General features: G+C 48.1%; 2 protein-coding genes and 1 long non-coding RNA gene across 4 annotated transcripts; 2 read left to right on the top strand and 1 right to left on the bottom strand.

Annotated features, from left to right (window-relative positions):
* Positions 1–4,587: 4,587 nt before the first annotated feature.
* LOC104871770 (ribonuclease 7) lies at positions 4,588–5,184 on the bottom strand. Its single transcript, XM_010637840.2, has one exon. The coding sequence runs from the start codon at positions 5,182–5,184 to the stop codon at positions 4,714–4,716; it is 471 nt and encodes a 156-aa protein (XP_010636142.1). The 3' UTR covers positions 4,588–4,713.
* A 3,438-nt stretch (positions 5,185–8,622) lies between these two features.
* LOC104871771 lies at positions 8,623–10,886 on the top strand. Its single transcript, XR_782966.2, has 3 exons — positions 8,623–9,083; positions 9,864–10,023; positions 10,382–10,886. It is a non-coding gene; the product is annotated as an uncharacterized LOC104871771 (long non-coding RNA).
* Positions 10,887–14,176: 3,290 nt separating this feature from the next.
* On the top strand, positions 14,177–17,356 carry Rnase13 (ribonuclease A family member 13 (inactive)). 2 transcript variants are annotated; one of them, XM_033765340.1, is made up of 3 exons: positions 14,177–14,274; positions 15,377–15,538; positions 15,915–17,356. In XM_033765340.1, exon 3 carries the CDS (start codon positions 15,923–15,925, stop codon positions 16,382–16,384), a length of 462 nt encoding a protein of 153 aa, XP_033621231.1. In that variant the 5' UTR covers positions 14,177–14,274; positions 15,377–15,538; positions 15,915–15,922; the 3' UTR covers positions 16,385–17,356. The 2 variants fall into 2 exon arrangements, with proteins under 2 accessions (XP_033621231.1, XP_010636144.1); XM_010637842.3 differs by having other exon boundaries at positions 15,372–15,538.
* Positions 17,357–17,643: the final 287 nt, after the last annotated feature.

Below are 17,643 nucleotides of genomic sequence, written 5' to 3'. Positions count from 1 at the left end.
TTTTTTTTTTTTTTTGGTACTGGGGATCAAACTCAGGTCCTTGTGCTTGTGAGACAGGCAGTGGAACCACTGAGCTCAATCCCTAGCCCTATTATATCATTTTGTATTTTAAAATTTTGTCTTAGTTTTTTGAGACAGGGTCTCACTACGCAGTTCAGACTGATCTTGAACTCAATATGTAGTTGAGGCTGGCCTCAGACTTCCAGTGATTCTCTTGCCTCAGCCTCCCAAGTGCTGGATTTACAGGCATTCACCACGATGCCCAGCAAAACTCAATTTTTAGAAAGGAAACTGAAGCTCAGGGAGGTTAAGATCACAGAGTTAGTAAGTGGCAGGAGCTGGCTTCAAAATTAGGCCCATCTGTCTCCAAAGTTAGTGTTACCTCTCCTTGCCGCTCTGTCCTGTTAAGGGTATTTCCTGGGTAGGAGTCACCATGTAGACACTGCCTGGCGGATGAGCCAGTGTGGCACTGACTGCTTGTGCCACCATATGTAGACTGAGTGTCACTGCGTTCTACTGTGGTCTCCCAGGCTCTTGACGCAGAGCTAGGCAGCAGGTGTCTATCCACCAACCTATTTGTTGATCAGTTTGTCTTCACCCTTCTTATAGCAGCCTAATGAGTTGGAAATATTTACAGTGATTTTACGGGCCAGGAAAAAACGCCCATGTGAGGAAGTTGAGCAGAGTACAAAGCAGTGCAGTGATTGAGAGTCAGTTCTGTCTGATTCCTGAGTTTCCGCTCTGTCCAGGTAGCACCGCACCAGAATCAAAGGCAGCTTTGTTTTACTTCGGAGCTGGTTCTCAATGATATTGTATTCACATGGGTGCTTCCGTTCAATCCCCAGACTATCATTTAAATTCCTCCCTTGAGACAACCAAGACGCAAAGTTGAAGCAGTTAAATGGTAGAAATGAGTGCCTGTCCAATTGAATGAGTTAAAGTATTAGTAGTGAGAAAAAGGCAGGTCAGTTGGATTCATTGTTAGTATCAAAGGGTGTAGTCACTTTCAAATATTTTTTTTTACTTTCAAATATTGTTGAGCATTCTAGACATAGTGAGGAATAAAATGTTCCTTATGAATTCTAAAATGTTGAAATTCTACCAGCCAGTGAAAATACAATGCATATTTATTATTCTAAATGAGTGGCTGTAAAAGCTTGTACTAGTACATACAAAATTATTAATTAAAATTTATCACATAATTAAAATATAGGAAAATTAGTTGACAAATAATATAAATAATAAGAAAACTGTGTTAGCTACATAACTTTAGGGAGAACCTCATTTTTTAGCTCAAAATATTTATAACAATTTAATAAATAATACAGCATTATTTCATTTAACAAATAGTACAAGGCAAAACTATATATATTATACTATAATTGTATCTGTTATTTAATTGTATAATACTGTTTTTACAATTGATGTATTAGCATTTATCATGTAAATAAGATCATCCTTAAGTACTCATATTTTGGAGGATTTTTTAAATTGAGTTCATTGGTACATTTTAGGTATACAGTACAGTTACATTCATCACTGGGCTTTTGTACCTTTACATGACAGGTCTTGGTTCTCATTTTTTCCCCTTGCCCTCCCTTATTTTGGAGGATTTTTTAAAATTGAGGTACAACATTCAGTAAAATACACGAATCCTAAGTGTACAGTTCGAGTTTTCACACAGTAAACATATTTACACCAACAACAGAGCATTTCCAGCTTCTCAGACTCCCTGACATCTGTTTTCCCCGAGGCTGTTCTCTCTCAGCCTGTGTTACCACTCATTGATTACTTTGGAGCTTTTTAAAAAATTTTGTGGTGCTGGGGATCCAACCCACAGCCTTCTGCAGGTAGCCAAGTGCTCTATCCAAGCCCAGTTCAGAACAATTCAGTTAGTATAATTTAGGTAACGAATCTTTCAAGAAATGTCCTATTTGGAAATTCATTTAATTTTTTTTTTTCCTTGGTACCAGGGATTGAGCTCAGGACCTTGCGCTTGCCAGGCAGGTGAGGTGCTGCTGAGCTACATTCCTAGCTCCTCATTTCATTTTGGGAGGATGCGTTAAAGGCGTGATTTTATTCACTTCAAGATTTTGTGAAGAAGACATCTCCCTCCAGAACCATAATATGCATAAGGAAAAAGTCATCAATAAAGAATACAAACAGCAGTTGGGTTCATAGCTCAGTGGGAGAGCACTTCAACATGTCAGGGCCTGCATTAGATCCTGACTCGGAAGAAAAAAAGAATATAAAAAGAGTGTTTTAAAAAGAATACAGGGGAAAAAAAAACCCAGGTGTCCCCAAGTACCTTTTCCATGCGCTGTGGTTAAACATCATCTATTTACAGAAAGGCAAATGTATATATGGTATGTTGACCACAGAAGTATAAAATAAATCATGTCTTTGGGTAAGACTCTGTGTTCATTTCAGTATCCTAGAAGTCCATGTCCTGATAGCAACGTTTCAGGAGAGGGTGATTTTTACACTCAGTCAATTAGCAGCTCCTCAACTGACTTGCCTCACATTCTGTACAAACTAAACTTCTGCCTTCTTTTTTCTTTGATCAGCCTTCCTTGCCCTTCTTCCTTCATCCTCTTACTCCACCCACTCCCCACCCCCCGCCGCCACCCCGCCAACACAGCAGGACTCTTGCCCTGTGGGTTTGTCCTTTAGCCCACTCACGAGCCTTACTCTGGCAGAACAAGGCATCCAGAGTTATGCGTGGGACGTTTGCCTTGGTCTGCTACTTGTCAAAGGCAGGTATTGCTACTACTGCTCCTACTAACTGCCGACAGCATCTGGGGCTGATCAGAGCAGCAGCAACAGCTTCTTCTATTTCAACTTCTCCTTTTTTTTTACTGGGAAATGAACCACTGCCTTTTGCACTGAGCTATATCCCCAGTCCTTCTTCTTTGGGTCTCATTAAGTCACTAGGTTGCCCATGGTGGGCTTGAACTTGTGATCCTCAGTCTCCCCGAGTGCTGGAATTATAGTCATGAGCTTCTTAAATGTTATGTCTACATGCCCTGTAATCCTGTTTGGTAGGTAATATTATTCCCACTTTGCTTTATGGAACAGACCGGCAGAAAGTTTCAGTAATTAGCTCAAGGTCATGGAGACGAACAAGCCGGCACCAGGATTTGCATACCACTCTGTCTGGCTCCAAAGTCATCTGACTCTGGCTAGGAATAAAGGTGCTGGGATAGGAGAGGGATGACTAGAGCAGCCCCTCCAAGGGGTGTGGGCAGGAACGAGGGTGGGTGTGGGGTGCAGACGGAAATAAAGGCAGACAGAAGGGGCTGGTGATGGTCAGGGCTGCAGGCAATGGGGACGGGTGTCAGGATTCAGTCAGTAAAAAGCCAAAACTTTTGAAGCCCTACTTACCAAGATGGCATCTTCAGCCTAGCAGGCAGGGAGAGGGCATTTCTACCTCTCAACCCCTCAGGCCTGGGCAGACTGCCAGTGTGGACAGCCAGGGAAGCACTGAGGCAGGGGAGATCGTTATCTTGAGGAAGGAAGCTCTGGCAGCCCCACCAGTCTGTTTATGACAAGCGGCTTCTGGGCCACGGAAGTCCCTGAAGGTCAAAGGAAACATGATCCTGGAATAGTGGGATGACGCTAGGACACACCCCTTACCCTTTGCCTTCAGGCCGAGGGAATCCTGCCAGAACAAGACTCAGGGCCCAGGCCAGAAGAGATGGGGGCTAGAGAAGAGGGAGGGGCAGTTAGAAAGGCAGAGAGAGAAGGAGTTAAGATTCCGTTTAAGATTAAGGCGCCTCATAAAAGAAGTCTCTTGGCTAGAGAGGTAACGATCTTTATTGCAGCCAACACAGAGTGAGTGGCTCTGACGGCTCTCAGGGCATGCATTTCTTCACAGGTGAACTCTTCCCTGCTTCTCCCGCTCTTGCAATGGACTCTTTCCTGCCCAGCTGGGAGAGTTGTGCTGTATTTAGACGAAGGCCACTTATTTTCAAGTCCAGATTCGGCTCCTGGGCTGTTTAGCTGACTAAGCTTTCTGAAATCCCAAACTCCCCGTCCATGAAGAAGATTAAGTCACCTCTGCCATCGGGGATTAGAGGACTCACGTGGCCATGTTGTGAAAAACATGAAGTGCTCTGTACATGTGATGCTGCATTTGTTGGTTTGCTTTTCTTCCTTCCGGCCACCTCTCCCCACACAGTTCACTGTCCCACATCAAGGCTGGGAAGACTTCCAGTTTAGGAGTGGAATCAGTGCCGTCTATACATTCTACTTGCGCCTTCTCCATCTGTTTCTTCCCTTTGTCTTGCTGCGTTCATACGACGCGATGTGGCAGGTAAGAGTTCAAAAGCACAGTCCGGGGAAGCCTAGGCTCTGAGCTTGCTCTGCCCGTCTTGCGGGGGATAAACTTGGGAGCGGGGGTGGAAGAAGCAACAAAAAGATGAAAGACATGGGCCCTGGGATCTAGCTCAGTGGCGCCAAGCCTGCTTAGCAAGCACAAGGTCCTGAGGTACCGAGTTCGGTCACCAGTACCGGGGGTGGGGGGAAGAAAAGATGAAAGACAGTGCCTTTCTCTAGAGCTCAGCCCACCATGTCAGCGTAAGTTCTGCCTTGGCCTTTCCAAAGAGCCAAACAATGAAGGGTACAAGACGTGAGGGGAAGAATATGCTCTGGGTGGAGGAGGAGACCAGGAGGAGGAACGAAGCTCAAGCAAGGAGTAAGGAGCCTGGAAACCTAAATGATGCGGTCCAGGTGCACAGGAACCAGGTGGAATTTCCCAGAGTCCTTCTTCTGGGGAGGGTCACAGGCCACTATGTAAGATGCATTTTGATGATTCTCTTTGTACCTGCAGTTGGGGTACCTCCCTGAGGTATGCTTACACATGGTCAGGGACACGGTGTGTGAGCTCTGATGGCAGTTTTTATGGCCGTTCTTGCAGGGTATGCCGGGGGTCTGGCAGGTGGCAGCCACACTGGAGAAGGATGCATGCAGGAAGGAGTTGAGAGGTTTGCAGTGCTTTGTGTACTTGTTGATTCGGCCCATCGCTGGGTTGCAGTTTTGAGGCTTGGGTTGCACGTGCTGAGTTGCAAACCACTGGGCTGAGGTCATGTTTCTGGGTTTGGCGCTGACTGGGATCTCTGCCACCCACAGCCCTAGCAGCAGGAGCAGCGGCAGGCAGAAGCATCTTGGTCTGGCCGATGTCATCTCTTTTAGGGACAGTGGTCAGGGAGGCAGGACAGGACGGGGTTGCTAGGGACACAGAGCACAGGTGTTCAGTTGAGAAGCTGCCTCCGTACAGCTGCTCGCCCCTCTCCCTACCCTGTGTCTGTGTCTCCTTTCCTCACTCAGTATCTCTCCTCCTCCCGCTGCGTGCCCTCATCTACTGTGACCTGATATCCCTATGTCCTGTCATCCTGTCCCTATTGCCTCTCACTCGTTTTATCTCCTCTCCTTCAGCTGCCATCTTCTTGTGGTCCCCGTGTTTCTATAGTCGTGTCTCAACCCTTCCACCCTCCTATCCCCGTTTCCCCCGACCCAGCTGCTTTCTCATTTTATATCTCTGTCGTCTCTTGAGTGCTCTTCCTCTCTCTCGTGTACTATCCCCTCTAAATTGAGTGCCTGCTTTTTCTATCTTTGTGGGGGACCCCAATATTGATTATGCCCCAAAATAGGCTGTAAGCAGAGAAGACTGTAAAGCGTTAACCCATCAACTGGCTTGTTGTGAGAAGCGAGTCGAGCCAAAGCCTACGTGCCAAGGTCAGAATAACTTGTACCCAAATTCCGTTCCCACAATTAAAACCTTCTTAACTAGAAGGACAAGATTTTAACTACAACCCTATATTTTGTCTACTCTGTTCCTAATTTGAGAGTGCTTTGTCTTTTTTCCTTTACAAGCCTTGCCTGCATCCATTTCTATAAAGTCTGCATGACTGCATGTCCTTGCACGTAGCTTGCCTTTACCCCAATTGATTACTAATAAAAATGAGTGGCCTTCTCACCTGCCTCACTAGTGCAAGGTCCTGAGTTTGAGTACCCCCCCCAAAAAAAGTGGCTTGGACTGGCCAGTGTCTTTGCTGATTAAGCAACATTGGCTCTCCCAGCTCCCTGTTTCCTATCCATTTTTTTTCTCAGCCTTGAGCCATAACATTGAGCAGGAGATCAGAACCTACCACAGAGGTCTCTCATATATCTTACTACTCTGCAGAGTGTGAAGATGCTCAGAACCCATCCTTCCTCCTTTATTCTTTCTCCTCACCGTATCTTGTTGCAGGCCTCACCTTCTTGTTCAGCCTTCAAACTGTGACTCCTGTTCCAGGGACTGAGGATGTAGCCACCCTTGCTGGGCTGTCAGATCTTTAAGGGCCTCTGCTTGCTGCCTGACTCCTTAAGAACTATGCTGTTCCTATCAGGAGATGAATCAGGTTCACGCCTCTCCACTTACCTGTCCCAAGTAAGTGGAAGCCTATGGACCCAGTCAGCCTGCCTAACACATTAGGCAATGAGGAAGCTGCGATCCCACATTCAGACTGTATTGTGCGTGGGCTCTGTCCACGTGATTTTAATGACTCAGTAAAAATACCTGACCCAGGTGTCAACACAGATGAATTTCAGGGAGAGCCCCCCCCATGTGTCTCTGATATTTAAGAACCACCAATCACTGTGGTGTCAAGGATTAAGTTTTTCTAACTAGAAGTAGGGTGGAGTAGTGTAGAAGAAGGATTTTGTAGTTTCTTGTCATTCGACAGGCACACTGCTTATCTGTTGGAGGAGACGAGGGAAGCGGATGAATCGTCATAGTCACCATGCCCGTCACCATCCCCAACAGCTCAGCCATCCAGGGTGATTCATTTCTCTGGGTTCCTCTGGTTCCAGGTGCTGAGCAGGGTCACCTGGCGTTACCTGGGGAAGGCACCCAGGACTCTCATTCTCACTCTCCCCCTCCCTACTTTATGGAAGTTGCAAAACTGGACCATTATCTAAATGTTTACATTTGAAGTGCCTTTGGTGATGTCGCTTTAACATCCTGCCCAAACTTTCTTTCACCTGTTCCTCATGGTGGTTACAGCCTGGTCAGTGCTGCTCTGGGGGCTCCTGAGAGTTTGGAATACGATATGTGGGTGAACTGAGAAGCTCAGGCAGAGAAGCATCACTGTGTGGTTGGGAAGGCTGGGAAACAAAGATGTTATTTTTGTATTCAAAATCCACCTATAAGTAGTAGGTGAACTCAGAATCTCAGGTTCAACTGTCATGTAGGCAACAAATATTAAATGAGCACCTCCTATAAGCCAGTATACTTGGGATACATCAGTGAACCAGAGACACAAATCTCTACCTCTGTGGATCTTACATTCCATTGGAGAAAGACAGTAAATACAGATATATTTTGCTTAAAGTGATAACTGCTAAAGAAAAAAGTAGACAGGATAGGGATTGGTGGGCAGTCATTTTTAATTTAAGTAAGGCTACCTGGGGTGGTGGTGCATGCCTGTAATCCCAGCACTCAGGAGGCTGAGGCAAGCGAATTACCAAGAATTTGGGGCCAGCCTGGACTACACAGTGAGTTCAAGGCCAGTCTGAAATACATGGCAAGACCCTGTCTTTAAAAAAAAAAAAAAAAGTTTGGGCCCGGGATTTGGCTCAGTGGTTCTGCTGCCTGCCTCGAAAGCACAAGGGCCTGAGTTCAATCCCCAGTACCAAAAACAAACAAACAAACAAAATCAAGAACAACAACAAAAAAGTCATCAAGGAGGTCAGAGATGGAGACTTGAAGATGAGTGGGTGAACTTGTGCTTGTCTCAGGAAGGGTGTTCCAGGTGGAGAGAGCAGCACTGTAAAGCCCCAAAGCAGGTGGAACAGGAGGGTGACCAGTAAGTGAGGAGGGATTCAGAGAGGGGTCAGAAATTGGACCACTGGGACTCTTAGGACTTTTAGAAGGGCTGTGATGGCCTGGCGCAGAGTGCCCCCATGGAATTCCAGCATTCTCGGAGGCCAGGGCGGAAGGATTCCAAGTTTGAGCCCAGCTTGGTTGACTTAGTGATTTAGCAAGACCTTGTCTCAAAAATAAAGGCGGGGGAGGGGAGCGGGCTGGGGATTTAGCTCAGTGGTTCCACCGCCTGCCTTGCAAGCGGGAGGACCCGAGTTCGATCCCTAGTACCAAAACAAAACAGAACAAATAAACAAATAAAGGGAGAGGGTGGGCTGGAGATGTAGCTTAGTTTAAAGGCACTGGGTTCAATCCCTATGAGAGAAACTGAGATTGTGACTTTTACTAGGAGCAGAAGAGTACAAGGCCTGTCTGTCTCTTGTATGTCGTGTGGATTAAAACTGTGAAGAGGTCATGTAAATCATCTTGATCACAAGGTTTGTGTTCTGATTGTCAAAGTTAGGGACTTTGAGTGAGGAAGTCAATGAGGCGTCTGTTGTGAGGCCAGAGCGAGACGATTTTAGTGGAGAGCGAGCAGGTTTGTGTGAGGAGGCATGATGGAAAGGTGGTGTTGTGGACCGAAAACACCACTAGATGGCAAGAGAGAATTAAGAAGAAGGTGACGCAGGCCTTAGGCTCTGTGGGCTGTCCCTCAGGGAGGCCCCAACTGTGGGACAGCCCTTTATTTCTTTGTTATGGTGCTCACCCTTAAAAGCACATCTAGACGGTAGCACTATCTTGCCGCTGTAGAAGTCCTCAGGATTGGGGATAAAATCCTTATTTTAAAGCATATCAAATGCAGATCAAGGCAGACCAGATGAGTTCTGGGCTGGGCAGGAAGAGGGTTAGGAGGCTTTGGGCTCATTTGAATTCCTAGCCCAGTCTCTTTTCCATTTCCCATTCTCCTGGAGAGAGATGTTTCCAAACCACTATCTGAACTGCCCCTGTGCTTGTGTTTTCTTGTCATTATAATTATCCTGGTTTGCTCTGCAACTCCATTATGCTGGACTCTCCAGAAGGCTGCTTAGTGCTGTGTGCAGATGAAATAAACAAGGCCCCGCTGTCTCAGGGCAGCAGGAAAGGGAGAGAAAGTTGAAGTTTACATATGAAAATTGAAGTGGAAGAGTTGAAGCTACCATTTGCCCAATTCAGGCTGAAACCTTTGGCCACAACTATTTCGGTAAGGAAAGTAATTGTGCATGTTTATTTGGCTAAACTATCCACAAGATCTGCTTCTCTTTGCACTTGGTAGGGTAGTTTTACTCCTATTTTCCTTCATTCCATTTGTGGGATAAAGGAAAGGATAAGGGAAGGGGACAGGGTTAGGGAGAACGTAAGGAGTGAGACCTTAGACCAAGGACTCGTCAGGGAGCCTTGCAGGAGGAGAGAAACTTTGAAAAGGAAAGCAGGAGGCAAAATGGTGAGGGAAGATGAGGGAAGGCAGCCTTTCACGAGAACAACCTCTACCAGGCTTCCTTCCTCTCTCTACTGCCACAGTCATGGCTGTTGGCCCAGCCTCCCCGAGACTGTGTGTGTGTGTGTGTGTGTGTGTGTGTGTGTGTGTGTGTGTTTTAAGTTGGGCTGTTGTGAAAATCCCAGCAGTGCCAGGTGGACCTCTGCCTGTGCTCCCTGCAGGACAACAGCTGCTGCTTCCTCTTGCCTGGGATGGGAGAGGCGGGAGGGGGCCCAGCCTGGCATGGTGCCTGCCCTTTAGAGCCAAAGCTCTCTCTTCCGGAGTTCCACACAGCCTCTGGATACCAGTGGAAAACCCAGGAGAGTGTTATTTTTCTCTAAGCAGGAGCAGATCCAAGTTCTTTTATCCTAATTTTGTTGATCCTTAGATAAACAAGAGTAATGGGCTCATTTCTGTATTTGGGAAAAGTGAAACACACAAGCAAGTTTGGGTCAGACAGGGGACTTGATTTGGGTCTTTGAATTCCCATGACCTTTCCTGGAACAGCTGCGGGTTTGGAGGAGGCAAACTCCGAAACAGAAAGTTGGAACCCTTGGCTCCCAAGCAGGGATGCAGGAGAGAAGGACCTGGCGCAGGACGAGAGGCTTCACTGGGTCACCCTGTCTCGGAAGCTGGCTTTCCCCACCCTCTATGGACAGACTAGAGTGTAAGTTTCTCAGCTTGAGCCTTGGGCCTGCCACCATCTCACAAAACCATCTTTCTGCCTTTGCCTCTGACTCTTATCCTGTTTAGTACCTCAAAAACTGCCAGGCCGGTTTCCTCTCTCCTCTCAATCATACTTCTGTAATCTTATTTATCTCCATGTAAGTCCTATGTGCCCCAAGAGACTCATCCTGAGGCCCCAGGATGACCACTCTCCTCCCCTGGGAAATTTTCCCTGACCCTCTCAAATCAGAGAGATCTTTCTTGCCTCTATCTCTCTACAGCATTAGCTGTCTTCCAGAAGTATTATTTTCTGCTTTAAACCATTGATTATTTTTTCACATATATTTATTTTCCTCCAGCTTAGACTGTCAACTCCTAGAGTGCCAGAAGCCTGTCACAGTCCTTTTGCACCTCACACAGGAGTGGAACTGAACAAGAATGCTTTGATGGCTGAAGCCATCCATCCCTTGGGTTTAAGGACAACCCAGGAACCGCCTGTGACCAGGTGTACTGTTTGAGCAACGTGAGTTGGACAGAGCAAAAAGAAATGTCAATGAGGGCTGGGGATTTAGCTCAGTGGTTCTGGCACCTGCCTCACAAGTGCAAGGACCTGAGTTCAATCCCTGGTACCAAAAGAAAAGAAAAGAAATGTCAGTGAAATCATAAGGAGCCTACTCTGGGCAGAAGCTTGGCATTCCCTGCATTACTGGCACTCACCACCGCACTTCTTGTCAGCCATTATTCTACAAATGCTTGCTGCTGGAGAAGGACGGATAAAATGTATTGAGGTTTACAGGCCATGGGTCTTCTTTTTTTTTCAAATTTTTTTTTCAGTTTTAAGGGTCTTCTTTTTTGTGGGGGAGCTACTGGAGGTTGAATTCAGGGCCTTCTCAATGAGCCCCAATCCTTTTATTTTTTATTTTGAGACAGGGTCTCAGTAAGTTGCTAAATTGCTAAGACTGCTTGAATTTGTGATTGTCCTGCCTCAGCCTCCTAGAGTACTCAGAATACAGGTTTGCATCACTATGCCCAGCTCAGAGGGTCCTCTTTATAAGAAAAATAAAGTTATCATTTCAATGTTGAACTATTGGTACTCCTTTTGGCAGTAAAAGAACCAGCACCATTACAATAAACATCTGTTTAACAAAAAACATTTCCACAAAACTTTTGTGCATAGGGTGGGCAGGGGGCTTGAGAGGAGAGGGGAATGGGGTAAAATAAATTTAAATTAAATTTAAAAACAAAGGGCCGAGGATTTAGCTCAGTGGCACCATGCCTGCCTGGCAAGTGCAAGGTCCTGAGGTTGATCCCCAGTACCAAAAATAAATAAATAAAAATTTAAAAAGGCCGGGCGTGGTGGTGCACTCCTGTAATCCCAGCACTCGGGAGGCTGAGGCAGGAGGATGCTGTGAGTTCGAGACCAGCCTGAGCTACATAGTGAGTTCCTGGTCAGTCTCAACTACATAGTGAGATCCTGTCTCGAAAAATCAAAAAAAAAAAAAAAAAAAAAAAAAAAAAAAAAAAAAAAAAAAAAAAAAAAAAAAAACCGAAAAACATTTCCATTTCTTTTGCCCTCCAGGTTTCATATGTTTTCCAAGTCTTTCAAATACATAAAGTAAGGCAGCATGGTTGTTCACGCCTGTAAGACCAGCTAATGGGAAGCCAGGGCAGCAGAATGAGAAGTTTGAGGACAGTTTGGGGAATTTACCAAGGCCCTGCCTCAAAATCAAAACAAATAAACGGGATGGGGATATGGGTTGGGGTAGAGAGCTTGCTCAGCACGTGGAGACCCTGCACATGCATTCCCAGGGCCGCAACAGAACACAAACATGACATACAAGTCAGTCTGCTCTTGTAAGGAAATTTGACTATCTCATTAATCAGACCAGGGCTTCTCAGTCTCAGAATTATTTGCCTCTTACTCCGGACAGTTCTTTGTAGGGGCAACTGTCTTGTGCAATGCAGATTTTTAGCAACATCCCTGACTTTGTGCCAGTAGCAACTTCCAGTTATGGCACCCTGACATTCTCCAGACATTATGAAATTGTCCTGTCAAGAACCACTGAAGAGCTGGGCATGGTGGCGCATGCCTGTGATCCCAGAACTTGGGAGGCTGAGGCAGGAGGATCGCTATGAGTTCGAGACCAGTCTGGACTACGTAGTGAGTTCCAGGTCAGTCTCAACTACATAGTGAGACCCTGTCTCAAACCCCCCCCCAAAAAAAAAGAACCACTGAGCAAACCTACAACCTGGACCAAACCACCATCCCTCTGGAACTTGGCTTCTGTGTCTGTACAGTGCTTCTTCAGGGTAAGGAAGAGCAAGTCCACGAATCCTGGGCTTACGGAGCATATCAAACCACGAGCGGGACGTCAGAGTGGATGCAGCAATTCTATGTAGCCGCACTTCAAGGACAGATTTGAGAGGCCAGGCATCCAGGACTGTAGTTGGGGACCCAAAGGTCTTGCTCTGCTCCCACTTAGCACTGCTCCTGGACCTATGCTGGTGACTTTGTAGCACATATGTTTACGTATGACTGTCCTACAGAATTATAGATATAATCCACAGCATTTTTCTAAGTGTCTTTCAGATATCTGGCTGTTTTGTTTTGTTTTTGTTTTTGAGACAGGGTCTCACTATGTAGCTGAGACTGAACTGGAGCTCACTATGTAGCCCAGGCCGGTCTCAAACTCACAGCATCCTCCTGCCTCAGCCTCCCAAGTGCTGGGATTACAGGCGTGCGCCACCACGCCCGTCTCCACTTATACATTATTTAGTGATTAAAAAGCACTTTCACATTTTCCGTCTGATTTTATTCTTGCAGTCTTAGGAGGTAAGGAAGGTACTATGCCATCTGACAGAAGAGGAAGCAGGAGCCCAGCAGGTCACTCAGCTTTACGTCCTGAACACTCTCTTCTATTCTGTGTCCTTTGGTTTCTGTAATCCCACAGGCAGAGGTGAGGGCTGGTAGCTGTAGGGTGATGACGCGTGGGCTGGGAATGGAGGAAGAGGAAGACTACGAGGCCCAGAAAGCCTCTTTCTCTTCTCAGGGAAGCAGCAGGCTTGAGGGTCAAGGTGGCACAAGGCTGAGGCCCCAGCCTTTGTGGTTGGCTTCCTCCAAAGGCCTGGGTCAGCCTGGTCCAGCAGGGGCCTGCAAGGCTCCCAGCGGTGTGTCGTTGAGCAGCCTGAATAACAGATGAGCCACCTGAGTTTCGTCTTCCCTTGGTTGGGTGTGCACAGTTCTGGCGGGGGGGTCATTCCAAGCACTGACTCTGAAATGGGACCTGTGGGACTGACGGGCAAGAGGGAGGGGTGGGCGGGTGGTGGCGGCAGCATTCCTGGTAGAGGGGACAGTTGGGCAAGGGCATGGAAGTGGGCCGGGGGCTGCTGCCAAGTGTGAGGCCAAGGAGGAGACCACGTCTGGCAATTCCGTGAGAGACATACTTGCATTGAGCATACCGAGAGCTGGAAAGTGCGTGGTGTCCAGGAGAGAGGAGAGCCTGAGCGAAAGAAACAGGAGCGAGAAGGGGTGTCAGGCCTTCACGGCCAATGGGTTCATGCTCATACTGAGTGCTCGCCGCAGACCAGGCACTGGTCGGAGCTCTTGCACACACCTTAATGAAGGCGGGTCCTGCCGCGATGCATAAAACACTTCTCCCGAGAGAACAAAGAAGCTCACGTGTGTGGTGGTTTAGTGAACTCAGTCAGACTAATGGCCCGCAGCATGGGAGCTGCAGAACCAGGGCTGTTTCTGGTCTGTTTTACTTGAAAGCCTGGACCTTACCCACCATGCCGTCTTGACGCTTGGTATGGGGGTCGGGGATGGAAGAGCTTAGGACCACTCTCTGTTCCTAACACCTGAAAGTGAGTGGATCTGTCTGCCTTCTCATCACCGGGACACGCTAGCCACCCAACACCCGCAACTTAGAGGAGGAGAGGTTTAATTTGCTGGTGTTTTGGGAGGATTCAGACCCTGGTCAGCTGACTCCAAAGCAGAAACAGCATGGTGGGGGTCATGGTAGAGAAAAGCAGCAGCCCGGGGCAGCCGGAAGTAGGGAGAAAAGAGAGGAAGGAGCCTTGGACGCAAACGGGGATAGAACCTTGTGAGTCATAAGCCACCCGCCGCGACGCACTCCAAGCGGGCCTCACCTCCTCACAGCACAGTCCCATCGACTCAGCTGTACACTGCTCCGCCGATGAGTACCGTGATCTCATGACCCAGGCACCTTTCAAATACCCCATCTCTGAACATGTGAGAGTTTGGGGGGCGGGTATTCCGGATCTAGACGGTAACAGTGAAGAAACTACCACTACACAAGAAGTTGTGGGGAGGATGGACTCGTGCTCAGACTCTAGCTTGTGTTTGTCAGAAAAAGCCAGTCTACGGGTGCTGTGGATGAGGGGCCATAAAAGGGAACTTCAGTGTGTTTCCCTGCAGCCCCTTGGGGCACCCACTGTTCCTTCTGCCTTTGGAATCCCTGACCGGCTTGTGGAGGTTGAAAAGGTTCTCCCAAGAAGCAGCCCCAAATGTGGACAGCACCTCCAAGCGACAGGGCTGCGAGGCTTGTGGAGGTCAAGGACTAGGGCTGGCAGCTCCGGGCACCAGCATAGTTGCTAGTTGAGGCAAGAGAACCAGGAGCCTGGCTCTCTCCCCAGTGTGACTATTACCCGAAGACCAGCTAACCGTGGGAGTCTGATCAGGCGGGGCTTGGGCTTTAGGTCATGTCCCCTCACGTCTAGGTTATGCGGTGGACCTAACTCCTAAGTTAGAGGGTTCAGAGTTAAGTATGCATAGGACTGAAGGGGCCCGTGTTACAGGTGAGACGTGTTGACGTGACAAGAGCAGGATTGGTAACAGGGACCTTGAAGAACCTTGATTCTCAGCCTGGCACTTTTTCAAAGCAGTGTTTTCTAGACCAGGTCTTGCTATGTAGCTCAGGAAGGCTTTGAACTCATTATGTAGCCCACGCTGTCCTCGAACCCCCAGCAATCTCCCTGGCTCTGGCTCCTGAGTGCTGGTATTACAGGTGTGCACCACCCGCCCGGCCTCAGCCTGGCAGTTAGGTGGGAGGCCCCCACGCATGCATAGCTTCCTGAGCTCCTGAGTGGTGGAGCCTCTGTTCTCTGAGGGTCAGGAATAATAAGAAACACTTAGCTCCTCAGGAACAGGACAGCACTTTTCTTCCAACCTTGCTGTGGGAGCAGGGCTGATGCACCAGAGCAAACATCAAAGGAAGCCCAGGGACCAAGGGATTTCTGGCAAGACAGTTGGAACTAAGTGTTCTAAAGACACCAAAGAGGAGGAGACCAGACAATATCTCTTTCCTCCCACCCATCCAACCCCCTCAGCACAGGGGCTGTGCAAACTCGGGGACACTTCTTCCTCCTGGACTGGTCTTCACCAAGAAACCTTTAGTGCAGCTCAACGCTAGGCTGTCCTTCTCTTCAAGCAAGACGCATCCCTGTCCCCACCCAGCTGTCTTCAGCCCCGGGCCTTCCAGAGCTTCCAGAGCTGTGTGAGAATCATCAGCTAGCCTGTTTCTTCTAGCCTTTCTGCAATTTTTTTTTTTTACTAGAAAGGGTGTGGGGTAGATAACTGGGAAGTGTCTCTCACCCAAGGACCAGCTGGATTTCTTAATCTGCACGCGCAGCAGCTCACAAATTGGGTGAGATTGAGACTCCAGTGGACCAGGGGATGGGGCTGGCTGTGGGTGGCTTTGGGCAAGTACATTCTCTTTCTGGGGCGAAAGGGGTTGAGGGCTGAGCTCTGACCAGCCAGCTCTTAGAGGGTAAGGAAGGCACATGGGGAAGGTTGAGCAGTGCTGGAGGCTCTGGGAGGGGCATACAGCCACCCTAGGCCCTCCCTGACTCCAACCACCTTGTCTCTGCCAGCAGGAGGAATGGCACCAGCTGTGGCCCAGCTCCTTTTCCTTCAGCTTGTTCTAGGGCCAACGCCAGTTGAGAACATCAAGCTGCATCCCGAAGTCCAAAACTTCCGCACCTTACACGTCGACTATCCCAAGGTTACCTACGCGGAGGGTTTCCAGGGCTACTGCAATGGCTTTATGGCCTATGTGAGGGGCAGAAGGCAAAACTGGTATTGCCCTGAGATCCATTATGTGCTACATGCCCCCTGGAAAGACATCCAGAAGTTCTGCAGCTATACTGACTACTTCTGTGATGTCTACAACGAATATTGCACACTCACTCGGGACTTTTTTTCTGTCACGACCTGCACCCTGGACCCTGACCATACATCCATCAGCTGTTCCTACACCACCAACATAACCAGACGAAGGGTCTATCTGCTCTGTTCCCGCAGGTATAAAGGAGACCCAATAGGTATCATCAGCCTCGTTTAGGGAATTTAATTCCCAAACCATCCCTACCCTTGTTCCCATGTCTGAAACTTTGATTCCTGCAATCAGCCTTCTTCCCTGACTCTCACGGCAGGCAGGGCCCAGAGACCAGGCGGGTAGGAAAATGCCCAGGGCTTTGGTCATGGTGGAAAGTTGTAGTGTCTTCCTATGTCCTTTCCAGTTTGTTTACCACTTCCTCACTCCCCCACCCCCATCCTCCCTCTCCCAGCGACGGTAAAACCCACCCAAGAAGCTGGCTGTGTTCACTTGGCAGTGCCTGTCCCTGCACTGGGCCAGATCCTGACTCCTGGGTGGAGGCCCAGGGCCCAGCTCACACCATAGCAACAGGCTCTACTCCCACCCCCCTGCTTCCTGTCTGTCTTCCCCATTTCGCTTCTAAGTCCTCCACTCACAAACCCACACAGCAGTATCTCTGGCTATGGGAACCTTCCTGAGAGCCTGAGGCCCACCTTAGCCTCATTTTTCCACGACTCCCTCGGTCTCTAGCCTGCTTCTCTCTGTGGGATCACTGATGCCCTCTTCATGGAACGTGTCATTTTCTCCCTGTCCCACCATGGAGCCCGGTGCTGTTTCTCATCCATACCTGCAACTGCTTGGCCACACTGCCTTCTTTTTTCAGTCTCTTCCTTCCACCCCTCTCATCTTGACCAACTGTAATTTCACGTTATCTTCTCTTACCCATTTCCCTCAAGGTTCCTGCATCCCTCTCCTTCTAGAAGCTTCTCCCAAAATTGTCCAAACTGCAAGGACTGCCATTGACAAAATAGTGTGTGAAGCAGGCCCAGCTCCAATCACGTAAAAAGTTTTGGTGGTGCAGGGGATCAAACCCCAAGTGTCACACATGCTAGGCAAGTGCTCTGCCACTAAGCTATTTCCCTGACCCCCTACTCATGTAAAGTTTAAAAACCATATCTGACTTAAAATAGAATCGCTGTGCCAAGAATACTGGTGTACACCTATAATCCCTGAACTCTGGGAGGCTGAGACATGAAGACTGAAAGTTCCTGAGCAATTTAGCAATTTACCCTGTCTCACCCTGACTCAAAAAACAAAGACAAAACAAGACAAAAAAAAAAGAACCTAGTAAGATTACTGACATTGAGAAATGGGAAGAAAGGAGCTAAAGGTGTAGGGAAGGTGGGATGGGTAGGGGAAGGGTAAAAAGGGAAAAGAAAAAAATGTGAGATAATGAAAAGATGAAAATAAAGTGTTTGTAGATGGGGAGGGGAGGAGGGGTGAAG

The sequence above is a fragment of the Fukomys damarensis genome, unplaced genomic scaffold (assembly GCF_012274545.1).
Source record: "Fukomys damarensis isolate Sample0158 unplaced genomic scaffold, DMR_v1.0_HiC HiC_scaffold_17, whole genome shotgun sequence".
NCBI classification, from domain to species: Eukaryota; Metazoa; Chordata; class Mammalia; order Rodentia; family Bathyergidae; genus Fukomys; species Fukomys damarensis.
This window is presented reverse-complemented; position numbering and strand designations above follow the sequence as displayed.

Bases quoted from the DNA above. Each gene is read 5' to 3' on its own strand.
- Rnase13 (XM_033765340.1), top strand. From the start codon at position 15,923: ATGGCACCAGCTGTGGCCCAGCTCCTTTTCCTTCAGCTTGTTCTAGGG.
- LOC104871770 (XM_010637840.2), bottom strand. From the start codon at position 5,184: ATGACATCGGCCAGACCAAGATGCTTCTGCCTGCCGCTGCTCCTGCTG.